The sequence below is a fragment of the Bos indicus genome, chromosome 23 (genome assembly GCF_029378745.1).
Source record: "Bos indicus isolate NIAB-ARS_2022 breed Sahiwal x Tharparkar chromosome 23, NIAB-ARS_B.indTharparkar_mat_pri_1.0, whole genome shotgun sequence".
Classification (NCBI taxonomy): Eukaryota; Metazoa; Chordata; class Mammalia; order Artiodactyla; family Bovidae; genus Bos; species Bos indicus.
In genome coordinates this window covers 44,980,059-44,996,163 of record NC_091782.1, presented here as the reverse complement: position 1 = coordinate 44,996,163, position 16,105 = coordinate 44,980,059, and the positions used below count along the sequence as shown (strand labels likewise).

At 44.8% G+C, this 16,105-nt stretch overlaps 1 protein-coding gene across 2 annotated transcripts in view; it reads right to left on the bottom strand.

Annotated features, from left to right (window-relative positions):
* RANBP9 (RAN binding protein 9) overlaps positions 1 to 15,852 on the bottom strand; it is a 72,934-nt gene extending 57,082 nt beyond the window's left edge. Inside the window, exons 1-2 of one of the 2 annotated variants that reach the window (XM_070778371.1) lie at positions 15,133 to 15,852; positions 1,093 to 1,204 (exon numbers count right to left, since the gene is read on the bottom strand). In XM_070778371.1, the coding sequence (XP_070634472.1) occupies positions 1,093 to 1,204; positions 15,133 to 15,718 (698 nt within the window). In that variant the 5' untranslated portion in view covers positions 15,719 to 15,852. The remainder of the gene's footprint in view (positions 1 to 1,092; positions 1,205 to 15,132) is intronic. The other variant, XM_070778370.1, reaches the window with a different exon arrangement.
* Positions 15,853 to 16,105: the final 253 nt, after the last annotated feature.

Sequence of the window (16,105 nt, the reverse complement as noted above, 5' to 3'; positions counted from 1 at the left end):
TGAAAGTGAAGTTGCTCAGTCGTCTCCGACTCTTAGCGACCCCATGGACTGCAGCCTACCAGGCTCCTCGGTCCATGGGATTTTCCAGGCAAGAGTACTGGAGTGGGGTGCCATTGCCTTCTCCCTAAGAAGCACTAAAAGGGGTGAAATGATTCACTCCGAATACAGGTAAAGTTACACATTCTAGTAACTTCACCTTGAGAGCTGGACAAACAACTCTAGAGATGTTTTAAAGGATCTCTGATACCACAATGAATTTATCAGGAAATACCACAGGACCAATCCAATGAGTCTATATAATCAGCTCTCATTCAGAGAGAGGTAAGCACCGAAATTCCCTGTGAAGTGTCCTCAAAATGTCCATCATGTCCAAGGTCTACACCTGAAAATACTGATTAAGGAATTTTGGGGGTAAGACCCAAACTACTGTATTTTTATTAGTCCCCTAAGTGACTCTGCTGTGTATACACACACAGAGTGGTGTGTATACTGTGTGTACACATCACAGGTGTGTACTCTGCTGTGTGCACACCACACACCACTGAGCCCAAGCTGAAAAGCAAAACCAGACAATGGCTTTAAAAGTTAGTTCCAGCAGCTACATGAAGTTGTCAACTGGAACCTTCTACACTATATCTTAATCCTTGCAACTAGCTGAGAGTGTACTAACATACATTTCCCTGACCTCAACCTAAAATTCTGAGTCTTTATCCCTATAAAATATCTGTGAATCACCTTTTGGTTTTGGTTAACTATCTTTGAGAGGATTTAACTTCTCAGTGGAATTCAGAAAATGGCAGTGTAAGAAAGGCATGGAAAATGAGTCATTAACTTTCTATTGTTTTATTCCAATTCTCCATTTTAACAAGAAACCTACCAGAAAAATCTGGTAATTTTATCAACTCAAGTGTTAACTTCAGTGAGTATTAAAGCAGAACCAGATAAAACCTGCTATACTATTCAGATTCCACTCTTTCAATTACCAAAATTTTCCAAAAAATTCAAATTTCTCAATTATATCATAAACGGTTATGAATGAAAACAAAAATAATTACCCGTAAACAGATTTTTCCCACCAAAATTTACACTTACCCATCTCTTCCCTTACTGACTATTTTTACTTCAAAGTAATAAATCCCACAGGCTGCTGGTATTGGATGCGTGGCACGAACTGACGCCGCATCTTTTGGGGTTTTGCCATGACCTGCATCAGGAACAGGAAGAAAGACAATCAAGACAGATATTCAAACGAAAATCTTAACTCAGGAACGAACACAGCTTTTGAAGGATATATGCATTTCTACTCTCATCAGTACAAATAATCAAAGATTCAGTACCACACTAATCACAATTAATCCAATATGCAAAACAGCACAAGTTAAACATGGAACTCTTCACAGTTACTAGTTTTGGTGAAATTTCAGAATCTAATAAGCACGTTGAACCTAGTAATCCTTTTTGCAAATTAAAAAAAATATTTTAAGGTAAACAATACTTTTAAGAGACAAAAGGATACACTTTAAGAACATGATGAGAATGAGATTCATTTTATTATATCTAAATTTGCATATCATTTGTAAAATTCCTAAACAACACATTTTTGCCAAATGACCTTTTTAAACCAGAAGCATCTATATCATTGACATATACAATTAGACTGAATTGGTGAAACAGCTTTCTTACTTTAAGAATTTACAAAGCTGTTCTTTGACATATTTTGATCATTAATTCTATACAGAGGCTGATCCATAAAAGCTCTGTGGTCAATCACGGCCTACCGAGAAGCATATCTGCCCTCCAGTTGTCTTTTCTTTTTTAAGAAAGGAAATGAATATACCATACTATTGCTGACAAAACCAGACAATGGCTTTTAAACTTTTACATATTAGCTATTCCTCAATCTAATCACAGAGAATTTTATTCACTAATATCACATCCCCCACTATGTCTATCACCCAAGACACAAATTATCTTGAAAGCTAGCCTGTGAACAAAACCATGTGAGCAAGACAAAATATGCCCAAATATGCCCATAAAACCACCAGAAGAGTACAGACAGAAGCTGAAGCAGCATGTCAGAAAGTACTCAGAGTGAATGAGACAAGCCCCACAATCCCCAAAAGAGCTGATGAGAAATAAAGCGCTAAGTCATTACTCAGGTGTTCCAGTTAGATATGCCTCACCCAGTACAGTCATTAATCTTTCAGTCACACTATACCACTACCTTCATGGGTAGCAGAATTCCCCTTCTTAAATTTAACATGATTGTTTTAAAATTAAACCCTTCTTTTAAGTCAAAAACTATATTGGCTATACAATAACCATCACACATCAATGAGATCACATCTTTTCTTACCATATGCTCTGTCAAATTATCAATGCATGTCCTATCATTAAACAGTTGAGTGTACACTTGCAGTGCAAATTAGCACTTGGTCACATGGCCTAAAAGAAGCTGGATGAACTCAGCCACTCTCGTCTACTACCATTCATAGGGGTCTTAAGTATACATATTATGGACACAAGTTTTCAGCCCAGGGGACAACTGAGAGGTGATAAACTTAGCTAGGAAGATAACAATGGAAGTGGCAATGTACAGATGCTGATAAAACTGCTTTAACATAAGTAGGTAATATTTACACTGAGCTAAGTGCAAGAAAAATGTAACAGCACAACCAGTCCATTCTGAAGGAGATTAGCCCTGGGATTTCTTTGGAAGGAATGATGTTAAAGCTGAAACTCCAGTACTTTGGCCACCTCATGCAAAGAGTTGACTCACTGGAAAAGACCCTGATGCTGGGAGGGATTGGGGGCAGGAGGAGAAGGGGACGACAGAGGATGAGATGGCTGGATGGCATCACTGACTCGATGGACGTGAGTCTGAGCGAACTCCAGGAGGTGGTGATGGACAGGGAGGCCTGGTGTGCTGCGATTCATGGGGTCGCGAAGAGTCGGACACGACTGAGCGACTGAACTGAACTCAAGTGGAAGAAAAACATAACAGCACAAATCTGAAGAATGATATGCTAATCCCTTTTTAAAAACTGAAATTTTATAAATTATGGTTTCAGCAAAACATCTTCTACAGTAAAATTATGTTTAAATAATTGAGCTGCCTGGGAAAAGGTCATGTAAAGGAAAAGCATTTTTAGAATTGAGGCAGCTAAAAATAAATCTAAAGAAAACCCCAATTAACCCAGGAGTCCTAAATCGACCAGCCTTTATTTTGGTTTTGGCTTTTCTGAAGAGACGTGCTCAAAACTTTTAGGGATAAGGGAGCTGAAACTATACTTAATGACAGTATGTGATAATAGATGACGTATATTTAATACTATGTAAAGGCACCATTCTAAAAGCGCTGTACTGACACAGAAAACAACTTACAGTTACCAAAAGGGATGGGGCTGGGGCGGGTGTGTCAGGAGTTTGACATTAACATACACACACTACTGCACATAAAACAGACAAACAAGGACCCACTGCACAGCACAGAGAACTATACTCAGTATCTTGTAATAACTTACAATGGAAAAGAATCTAGAAAATCCATATGCGTGTGTAACTGAATTACCACGCTGCATCTGACACACACACCATGTAAACTAACTGTACTTCGATTCCGAAAATGGTAAATAAGCAAATAAAAGCACTGTGTTTATCAGCTCATTTAATATTCAAAACAACCCATGAAGTAGGTACTATTTATTACCATTTCACACTTGAGGAAGCCAAAGGAAGAAACTCAGGTCTCACTGCTGAGTGAGAGTCCCAAACCAGGATCTGTGCTGGGATTTAAATTCAAGAAGCCTGATCCAGAGCGAGCCCTGAACCCACAGGAAGGATTTAGTTACCATGGCATTCTGGGATCACTTCACAAGTACTCTCACCTCCTATTTAAGCTACTTCTATGAGAAAAGAAAAAGAAAACTAATATTTGAGCGTAAACAATCTCTCAAAGCATCAGGTGCTTTTGTATAGATTTTTTCTCGGTCAACATCTGTGAAATAGGTATAATTTAACCTCATTTTTGGAGAAGGCAATGGCACCCCACTCCAATACTCTTGCCTGGAAAATCCCATGAACGGAGGAGCCTGGTGGGCTGCAGTCCATGGGGTCGCTAAGAGTCGGAGACGACTGAGCGACTTCCCTTTCACTTTCCACTTTCATGCATTGGAGACCGAAATGGCAACCCACTTCAGCGTTCTTGCCTGGAGAATCCCAGGGACGGGGGAGCCTGGTGGGCTGCCGTCTATGGGGTCACACAGAGTCGGACACGACTGAAGCAACAGCAGCAGCAGCAGCAACAACCTCATTTTTTAAAAATGAAGAAATTCTTACAGAGGTAATATAACTTGCCCCAAATTGGTAGAATCATGCATTAAATCCATGTCTGAATTAAATCCCCTACATTTTACTACCGTGCAAAAATAACTGTAAAGAATTACACAATCTTAGGTCTCCAAGACTAGTACATTATGTTTTACCAAGACACTATAGAAAAATTCTGTAAAGGTTAAAAGGATTTGCTTCATTTTAAAATTAACTTTAAAAGGTAAAGACCCAGGAGAAAGGCGAGATGTAAGATTAAAAGGATGCATACTATTTTTAGGTGAGACTAGTAATACCATAGCAAAGGGCCTGTTTCTAATAACATTTGTTGGCCGGAAGTATATTACCTTAAATTTTGTGGTGACCAAAATACAACCTCACACTACCGAAGTGCACATTTTAAAAACCACAGTCTTCAAGGTTAAGTGTTTTCTAGATGGTTCAAGAAGAAAACACATGTGTTGCTTCAGGATTCTAAGGCTCCCTTGCACACCATCTGCTGACTGCATTTAACTGGACAGTTCTGAATAAAGCCCCCATCCCTAGAACCCGCGGCTCTCCAATGAGCAGCCAAGTGCCGTTCTGAAAACATACCTCAGTCTTCCTTGAACCACTAGCCTCCAGTACAACTAACGTCCTCCCTTTCAGCCGAGAAAAAGATAAACTTCCTGAAAACCCCGTCTGACCTCTCCCTCCCTCTGCGTTTCCCACCTCTTCCTTTTGGCTCCAGCCACCCTGGCCAGGCCAGGCAGTGCCCAGGCAACTCCCTCAAACTGGAGAGTGGTGCCCTTCCTTCTCAGCTTTTCTATCTCAGCTCAAGCTTTACTTCCTCAACGGTTCTTTCTCTAATCTCTCAGACTCAGTCTAACCTTGTTTACAGGACCTCCATACAACATCCACACACATAACACTCACATGTGATTATTTTATTGTTTCTGCATTTCAATTCCTGGACCTCTTTTTTCCCCATGGACTTCCACCCTAATTTTGACCATTCTTCCTGGAGCCATGCTCTGGATTCACACATCACCTGAAACTACTCCACGGCAGAAACATCCAATTCTAATAAAGTCTGTCTTGCTACTGAACACATTTCTTGAATACAAATTAGCTCACATACACTTGATAAATATGGGAATGATCTCAGCATAATAAAGAAGTCATTCGGTTCATAACAGCTTTTCCCCAGTACATTAATGAATTAAAGGGAAAATTTCAGCAATATACAAAAGGCCTAAATCAAAAGAGCTGGGATTCCTACAGAAGTGTATTCCTATTGTCCCTGGTGCTTGGTGGCTTCAGAAACTGCTATACTAACCACCATACTAAGCCATCTGGGAAAAATCCAACAGCAGCACAGACCAAAAGTGCTACAATACTTCCCTGTTTACATCCGTATGGACTCACGCATCTCATGCCTACTGATTTTACACTTCGGGTGACAGTTCAGGGCCAGCTCATGTCTTCTGCTACTCAGCTATGCCCCGTTCAGCCACTGGGCGCTTTTTCAGTTGGCTGCTCTGGCACTCTGATACACCTCCATTTGTGTGTTTTTATTTTTTGTTTGTTATTTTCTGGCTCTGCAGATGCTGGAAGCTCATCTGGCTGACTTCCTGCCCCAGTCCCACAGTCAGTCATTTCTCTAAGGAGCCCTGACTCCTTTTATGGACAAATGGCATTCGAACTCGAGGTCTAGATACTAGGTACGCTCACTGGGCTTCCCAGGCACATTGTAAAGAATCCGCCTGCCAACGCAGGAGACGCAAGACATGGGTTCAATCTCTGGGTTGGGAAGACGCCGGGAGAAGGAAATGGCAACCCACTCCGGTATTCTTGCCTGGAGAATCCCATGAACCGAGGAGCCTGGCGGGCTACAGTCCACAGAGTCGCAGAGTCGGACACTAACACTTTCACTTCACTATACACACTATACACATCTACATAATTTATGTAATTATCTGTGTAAATATTAAACAACCAACTCTAATCCATTACCACATGGATCATTCTAACCACTTCAATGCTGAGAAACCTAGCTCCTACTGTCCACCATCCATTGATTTACTCGTTAAATTCCAGTTTACGTGGATAATAGTATCAGAACTGTTGACCCATATCCCCGAGGTACAGCTTATCAACAAGAATTTGGCGCATATCTACTTTCATTTACCTTTTTTAGTTTTATAGACTCCACTGATTTCCAGGAACTTGTCAGCACCTTTTCCCTCCTTTCCTGAGACTGCTTCATATATTTGCAGTATAGTTAGACTGCTTTAAAGTCACATTTCACATTCTATCCTGTGATCCCCCCAACCTTCCTCTCAAGCAATTTTTTAAAAATATGTACTAAACCAAAACTACAATGAGACATCACATCACACTGCTCAGAATGGCTAACATCAAAAAATCCACAAATAACAAATGCTGGACAGGGTGTGGAGAGAAGGGAACCTTCCTGCTACTGTGTGGGAATGTAAATTGGTATCACCACTGTGGAGAATAATATGGAAGTTCCTTAAATAGAGCTATCATATGACCTGCAATCCTACTCAGGGGCATGGATCTAGAGAAAAACCTGATCCAAAAGAAAAACATGCACCCCAGTATTCACTGTAGCACTGTTTACAACAGCCAAGACATGGAAGCAACCTCAATGCCCATCGACAGAGGAAAGGATAAAGAAGATGTGGAACATATATACAATGGACTATTACTCTGCCATTAAAAAGAATGAAATAATGCCATCTGCAGCAACATGGAAGGACCCAAAGAGCGTCATACCAAGTGAAGTAAGTCAAACAGAGGAGGAGAAATACTGAATGACATCCCTTATATGTGGAATCTAAAGAGAAATGATACAAACGAACTTACGTACAAAACAGAAAGACAGAAAACAAACTTCTGGTTGCAGCATGAGGGGTGGGATAGTTAGGGACTTCGGGACGCTCATGTACACACTGTGATACTTAAAACGGATAACCAGTAAGAACCTCCTGTGCAGCACGTGGAACTCTGCTCAACGTGACGTGCAGGCCTGGATGGGAGGGGGTGGGAGAGAATGGACACGTGTGTATGGACAGCCAAGTCCCTTTGCCAGTCACCTGAAACGATCACAACGCTGTCAACTGGCTACACCCCAGTACAAAATAAAACACTGGAGGTTTGGGGGGAATGCATGTATTAAGGTTCACCTTAAAAAACGATAATTTTATTTATTTATTTATTTTTGGCTGTGCCGGGTCCACACTGCTGCGCAGGCTTTCCCTAGCTGCGGAGAGCGGGGGCCACTCTTCACGGCAGTGAGAGGGCCTCTGACCGCAGTGGCTTCTCCTGCTGCTGAGCTCAGGTGCCAGAGCATTCGGGCTCCAGTAGTTGCAGCTCCCGGGCTCCAGAGCACAGGCTCGGGAGTTGCAGTGCACAGGCTTAGTTACTTCAAGGCATGTGGGGTCTTCCTGGATCAGGGATCAAACCCGTGTCTCCTGCATTGGCAGGCAGATTCCTCACCACTGAGCCACCAGGGAAACCCCAGTTGCTTACTTTTGATTAAACAGGAACTTACATCGCTAACAGGGAAGACCAAGCCTACGGGTTGAACGCCAGGAGGGATCAGCAGCCTGTGACATCAGGCACACATGGGAGTGGGAATTTAACCAGGCTTGTATTTTATTACAACTGTTATTTTTGTAGTGCTCTGGTTACAAAGTTCCACAGGTTTTAAGTGGTCTGCCCCAGCCCTATTTTCCCCAAAAGCCCTGTTACTTTTAGTGTGCAATTCTGTGGAAAACGTGAGGTTTTCCCAGCAACTGAATCCTGGCATTACAGCGGCAAGGTCGACGTCTTCCCCGGGACACAGCCTCCTATCCTCTCCCCTTCCTAAGGAACTCACTTCTGCACTCAAAATCCAGGGAACTTCGGCTCACTGAACTCTTCCTTGTTTGTTTTTCCTCTTTCAGGACGATATACATGGTAATTATTTTAAAGCGCTCAAATGTCTCGATTTCCCTCACATGCCTACCCTTCCATCACAGGCAGCAAAACCACAGCCTAAGTCAATGTTACAAGCCATCTTCCCCACTCATGCACCAGGCGGCTGGCCTTTGCCGAATACACGTCCAAACATCTTGCAAATAGTCACCTCTATGAACAAATGATGTCAGCAGGGACCCCCACCGATATCCACAGCACACAGACATCTTCAGAATGAGGGACATGGCTCACACCCTCACCGTTCACTTTAGGCTTTAAGTCCTCTATCTGAATTCAGTGAGCAAACTGCCTCGCCTCCTGTCTCACAAAACGGGACTTAAGTGGGGCTCCACCGTTATACGTGGTTACGTTCTACTCTCCGCTGCCTTACTGCTAACTGGTGGCCTCTTTCACTGTTATCGAAGGGCCACTACGTATTTCTCCCTTCTTCAAGGCCAAGCATCTTCAGCTTCTGAACCACTTTCCTCCCTCCACGTCCTCACTCTGCCAGCCTCCCAAGCTCGTATTTTCATCTTTCTCCTTCCCTTCAAGCTATAAGGGCACAGTGACCCCAAAATGCATACATGTTTCATAAAACCATATGCCTCTGTGTTATAAACCATTGTCAGTGATGCACTGGGGTTGGTGGCCAGTATAATGAACTTACTCCCCTAACTTTAAGGTAATAATACCAGGTATTGTTACTATTTATCTTATTTGTTAAAACACATTAAATCCTGTAGACATTTACTACTGTCACCTAACTTGTCACTTCAGTTTTATACCCACAACCAGATTAAAATGAGACCTACTTAGAAACGACACAGTAGTCTCTAACACAGTACTGTCCAAAGGATTCTTAGGGATAATTTTAATTATGTGGATTTTCATCGTATATGCTGATGTTAGAAGCTAATTTTCAAATATCAGTGAGCCACAATATCAGCCACAACAAAGAAAAAACAAAAAATCGGCCCTATCCTCCATTCCCCTCCAGGTACTGCCTAATCTCTTTCCTCGTCTACATTCCTCAAGAATAATTTGTATTCACCATACTTTCTGCTTGGTCCCTTCTATTCACCCTGATTCCTGCCCCCGTCACCCACTTCACACTGCTCTGCCTAAGGTCACAGTGATCTAACTTCCAAATCCAGTGGAAACTCTCCTGTGCCTATTTCACTAAACCCGTCTGTTGCCTTTGACGCTAAAGTTCACTTCCTCATTTCTGACACTCCACTCCTCTGCTCAGCTTCTGTGACACAACCCTCCCCTCTGTGCAGGTGTCTCTTAACTGCTCCTCCTTGGGCTCCCTCCAGTTTTCAATGTTGCTGTTGGCTCAGGATTCCACGCTCGGCCCACTGCTCCTCTCACTTTACTTTCTCTCTCAGACACTTGAGTTCCAACCACCAGCCAGCGGTGGCTCCCCAGTCGGTCATGACCTCGACCTCTCCCCCAGGATCCCGTCCATGGCGGTAATGCCAGCCCTTCCGAGGAGAAACTGCCCCACACGCTGTCCCTACTGAAACAAGGGGGGCCCACACTCCCCTTGTGCCAGGAGGACATTTCGTAACAACCATCACACCCCTACAGGTGACTCAACACAGACAAGCACCCACGAGAAGGCCACCAATTCGCACCACAGCATATAATGAAAAGATCTGTCCAACTGGGAATGAGGGCCATTAGCTAGGCCAACCTGAAAAGGCTCTTGGGAGTTTAAAATAGGAAAAAGGATAAACCAGCTAGTAGGGAAAAGAAGAAAACAACCAGAAACTAGCACTGTCGCTGAGTCACCTTAACATTACAATCAAGGGAAAAATCATGAGCTCCAGCTGTGCGCTTACACTGCACCTCACTGACTCCAGAAGACCACTAGCTGTTCTTTCTTTAATGCTATTTCTTTGGCTTCTGCTGGTTTAAGCAGAAGTCAGATCACATGGCTGAGGTTCACATTTTTACTTATCTCTAAATATACTGTAATATTTCCTTGCCATCATCATTTACTTCACGATTCACTGCAAAAAACTAATAGGGCCATATACCCAGCATTGGCCTTGATTTTTTTTTTTTAATCACTCCATTATATCCTGCCAGGATGACTTCAATACAGATCACAGGTATGTTGTCTTTTTTTCTCTACACCCAACACTGACCAACCAATTCAGGTCCTTATTTCTTCTATGGTCTGCAACAGCCTTCTGAATGAGTCTGCTACTTCCAATCTTATGGCCCCTGAATCCATCTTCCAATTAGTTGTGTAATCTGACAAAGATGAAAACGAGCCAGTCACTTCCTATTTAAAATCCTCTGATGATTCTTCATCTCCTACAAAATAAGATCCAAGCTCAATGAAATATTCTGTAAGGCCCTGCTGGATCTTTTCCCAGCTGTTCCTTGTCACACACTTACATTCCAACAACCCCATATTGCTTGCAGATCCAAACATTTAGAATCATTCTCGCCTCTACACTGTCGTTTATGCCTTTTCCCTTGTAATGTCCAGCCCCTCCTCCTCCCTTGTATCATATCCATCTTTTAAGACTGACCACTGGCCTCATCCCCTTCAAGAGGCTGTCCCTCAGCCACCAGCTTCACCCCTGCCCATGCAGCCTGCAGTGGACCCCCTCGCATCTTCCACAGCACTGGGTAACACACGTCCCCAATACACACCGCGCAAAGCCCTCTGAGCGCTTTGAATTCAAAGACGGTGTCTTACTCACCTTCGAGTGCTCAGAACCTGGCACAAAGTAAATACTCACTAAAAGCTTGCTAAATAAATAGACAGTTGGGCTTCCCAGGTGGGTCGGCGGTAAAGAATCTGCCTGCAGTACAGGAGATGTGGGTTCAATCCCTGGGTTGGGTAGTTCTGGAGAAAGAAATGACAATCCACTCCAGTATTCTTGCCTTGGAAATCTTGTGGACAGAGGAGCCTGGTGGGTTATACAGTCCACGGGGTCGCAAAAGAGTCAGACATGACTTAGTGACTAAACACGACAAGCACTGCTGCTGCTGCTGCTACTAAGTCACTTCAGTCGTGTCCGACTTTTCGCAACCCCATGGACTGCAGCCCACCAGGCTCCTCCGTCCGTGGGATTTTCCAGGCAAGAGTACTGGAGTGGGGTGCCATTTTCTTCTCAACAAGCACTATATACATCAATTGCTTAATAAATCATCACTACAAAAAATATATATATTATTATCAGAATTGCTTAATTCTTGCAGTTATCAACAAGTACTCTTTAAAAAAAACAAACAGATTTTCTTTGATGTGGACCTATTTTTAAAGTCTTCATTGAATTTGTTACAATGTTGCTTCTCTTTATGTTTTGGCTTTTTGGCCCTGAGGCATCTGGGATCTTAACTCCCAGATTAGGGATCCAACTCTGCAATGGAAAGGGAAGTCCCCTCAACTAGCATTCTTAAAGCAAAATTTTGGTAAAGAAAGTTTTTTTTTTTTTGGAGAGAAAAACTCAGTTTTTAAATTCCTTGATTTTTAAAGAACATTTTCTGTATCACCTCCCATAAATCTCAAAAGACATTTGTATTGGGAAGCAAGCCAATATGTGTTGAGATATTTGTTCTACCTAAAGTGCAAGAAATTAGATAGGCGATTAAATTTAGGGAGTGTTAGAGGTCTGCTGACTGGCGATACTGAGGGGGAGGGGAGCCGGGCAACCAAAAGTTCACTTTGCTTACTGTTAATAACGCTTCAATTAGAAGGTGACACTCACTATTCACTTCTTCCTATTCTTCCCAACTTTCACATTTCTTCTAAGCTGCCCTAAATCAGTATAATCTAGGTGTCTGGACTTTTCCATGGCATTAGTGTGCTCCCGGCAGCACTTTCCCCACAGGAAGTACTTTCAGCATCAACTATTCTTCAAAGTCAACTGTTCTCCAGAAAGCTCTAAATGTGATCACCGGATTTTGTCTAGTTGAGACAGTTACGTCTCGTACACACTGAAGAACAGTGAGTTCAGAGTCTGAACACGAGTTTCCACTCCTGGCCTGCCTGTGGTGGGCAGCGGCACCTCCAGGTGCTCCCACTTCCTCGCATCTTATTAAACGAGAGCTCTACCACTCTACCCAAATCCAGTAAGATGCTCTTGGTGTATGTATCAGAAAGCTTCACAAAGTATCCAGACTGTGGTAACGTCACAAATACAAAAATCCAACCTGCAACCGAAACATCCAGAACAGTCAGAACTACTGTCGTATTTGTTAAAATGCTTTAGCTGGAATAAACGTAGCATTATAACTAGGTCTAAACTTGTCATATTTTATTTATTCAAAGCTAACAAGAATTTTAAAAATAAAAGGGGTCATGTTTAAGGATTTCAACAGTTGGGGTATGACTGCTAAACAAGAAGTCTTTTTAAAAATTTTAAGAGTAAACACACCCAATTCCCCTGCAATCTAATCAACTTTGCATGGCTGGCATTGTTTAACATCAATTCCCTCAAATCACTTAAGGAACCCCACAGCTTCCAAAGAGTTAATTCCTATTGAGAAGAACTACATCTTCAAACCAGAATACATTCAGAGCAAAAGAAATCTCTTTTTTCAAAGGTAGGGAAAATCCTCACCATTCTGGAAAATAACTGCGTTCAATCTTTTGAAATTTTACAGCATGCAAAAAATACTTTATGAACAGTAGTTTTCAATGTTATTTTGTGCCTTGAAGTTTGATTACCACTGCCTATGACACCTCTCCTTTGCTAAGATGCCCAGTAACTTCTCGCGTGGTCCACCCAGAAGGCACACACGAAAACAACAGGGAAAACACACATGCACACGTTAAAATACCAAGGGAGAGACAGAGTGGGGAAAGGGACTGTGTTTGTGACAAGGAGGAGGGAGAGACAAAGGAGAGAGAGAGAAAGGGAGCGCAAAGGATGCCCAACAGCAAGATCTTTTTTTCCAAAAATAATGGTTTATGTTTACAAAACAGTGAAGTTTCCAGAAAGTGAATCTTAGTATTACACAACAGAAAGTAATAAAGAGGCCAACAGGAAAAATAATTGAGACAGCAGTGTCATAAATATTCCAAACTCCAACCAATTTCACATAAGCTGTACTTTTCCCTGACCTGAATCAACAATTTTATGTCAAAGGAGTTAGTAAAACTAGTCAAGGCATGTTACAGTGCTAAATAAACTATAATCACAAATCTCAGATACCATGGAAATTCAGAGCTGGAAATTTCCTTACCAACCCTAGTTCAACTCTCTCACCACTCAGAGGAAGAAACTGAGGCCCTGTCTGGTAATATGCCTAAAATCACAAACCGTGCCAGGATTCAGAAAGCTAGAATTCTTTGTTCAATAATACCCTGTATCTTCTGTCTCTGATTTTATAAGCTAACTATCAACCATCAACCATAAAATTTCAAGTTCTGTCGAGTCTAACAAAAAGCATTCTGGTAATCTGATCAGAAGTGAACACTTCGTTACAGCAATGTTCACACAAAACAAAAATAATAGCCTTCAGAGGAGGGTATTAATAAAATATCCTAACATAAAAAAACAAAGGTCTGATATTTTGAAATTTTTAGTCACTTAGACTAAGAGCCATAGACAGCATTTAAAATTGAAAGTTCTTCTCTGGATCTATGGATAAAAGGAAGAAATATTCAACAAGGCCTATTTTTGTGAATATTCTTTGCTGCCAAATCATTTGGAAGATTTCTGTAGTTGTTTCTCCTTTCTGATTAAATAGTAACTTATTTATCAAGGTTCTTCTCAAATTTCAGTCCGGTAAACTTTAAGAATTTCACCACAATGAGTGTTTACACCCTCTATATCCATGTCACCAGGATCTGAGTAAGACCCTCCCTTTGAAGCCAATCAAAAATGAGGCTGCTTTGAATGTAAAAGCAGTAGGTTTGGGGCCTAAAAAACTGGATTTGTTTTCAGATTGACTGATATAATGGATTGATTTCCGCCCCCCCCCCCCCCCAGACATGTAAACTTGATGCATGCTATTAATTTGGGCTACATTTCAAAAATTCCCATGGCAATTAATAATTTTATATACAACTAATCTGCTTAGAGCTTTGTTTTACATAGGAGAGATAGGTGAGGGGAGGAGGGACACAAGAGCACTAGCCTAAGGCCTTTTTTTTTTTTTTTAACTGCAGGTGGAAAACAGAAGCCAATTTTCTTTAAAACACTAAAAAACGTGTTAAAAAAAAAAATTCCTGTTTTCCACGAGACTTTATATAACGCCAACATACAAATATAGGGCATTTTCCAATCGGTAGTGGTACGTTTCTGCTCCCCCAAGACAACACGTCTTCCTGAGGTTTCAACCTCTCTCACCCTCCAGTTGCTTTTATGGAGATAACACGGACACAAACTTCGGTCGCCGGTCCTTTTGTCGTCTCCCCTAGACAATCTCTGGCCTAATTTGGGGCAAAACCCCCCACGGATCACTCCTCCCCCCATACATCCCTGCTCTCCCTTGATTAGAAATTAATACCCCAGAATCGTGCCTCTCTTCACCCCTCCCACTGCCCCCCACGTAAGAGGACAGCGCCTGACCCACCACCACCTGGAGAACAATGTAAACCCAACTGAGAACCCACAGATTTCCTCCATCCCGGCCCGACGATTTATCTCAAAAGGCAATCAGAAAGCGAGTTATGTCCTGTCATCCTGGATTCCCCCGAGGTGTCCTGCTCCCGGCCTGGGATTACCAGCTCCCACTCTACACGCAGGGAGCCTTAACCCTCAGCACCCCCTTCCCGCGATCGCCCCCCGCGGACCCCGAGCCCGGCCCCGGAGCGGCGGGCGGGCCGCGGGCCCCGGCTCCCTGCGCACGCCGCACGCCCCGCACCTTTGTAGTGCACCCGCAGGTTGTTCTGAGACAGGCCGATGTAGCTGAACTTGTCCTTCGGGCTCCAGGACCGCGGCAGCGGCGTCTCCTGCTCGTCCACAGCCGGGTAAAGGCGCTTCAGCCGCCGCTGCAGCTCCTTCTCCTGCTCGTTCAGGGCCGAGTCCCCGTGCGGGAAGGGCGCCGCGGCGCTGCCGCCCGCCGCCGGGGCCGGGGCCGGGGCGCCTCCGGCCGGGCCGGGGCCCGCGGAGAGGCCCGGGGGAGCGGGGGGCGCGCCGGCGGGGGCGGCCGCCGAAGCGGGTGGCGGCGGGGGTGGGGGCGGCGGCGGCGGCGGGGCCGCGGTGGCCGGGGGCGGCGGCGGCGGCGGCGGTGGCGGCGGGTGCAGGAGCAGGGCGGCCGCCGCGGCCCCCAAGCCGCCGCCGCCGCCGCCGCCGGGCGAGCCGGCCGGAGACGAGCCGGCGCTGACGGCCGGGGGCGCCGGCAGGACTCCGGGCACGGGGGCCGCAGCCGCCGGCGGGGGCGGCGGGAGCTGCTGCTGCTGCTGTTGTTGTGGCTGCGGCGGCGGCGGCGGCGGCGGCTGCCCGGACATCCCGGCCGCGACTCAGCCTGCGGCCGCCTTCGCCTCCTCTCTCCTTCCTCCTCCGCTTCCCGGGGGCGCTGTGGCGGCGGCCGCCGGCACCAGGCGCCCAGTCCGCCCGCCCCGGAAGCAGGCGGCCGGCCGCGCGCCCAGACGGAGGGAGCGCGACGGTTGGGGAGCTCGCAGCCGGGGCAGTGGGTGGGCGGCGGGCCCCGAGCCCGCGAGAGAACGTTAGCCGGAGCGCGGGCCCGGAACAAGGCGCCGAGGCCGCAGCGAGGCGGGGCGGGGGATGAGAGCGCGGTGCCGGCCGCCGCGGCCGCTGCTCTCGCGGCTGTTTCCCTGCGGGCGGGCCGGGCCGGCGCGAGACGCTGCGCGCGGGCGGTGCTGCGAGGGGGCGGG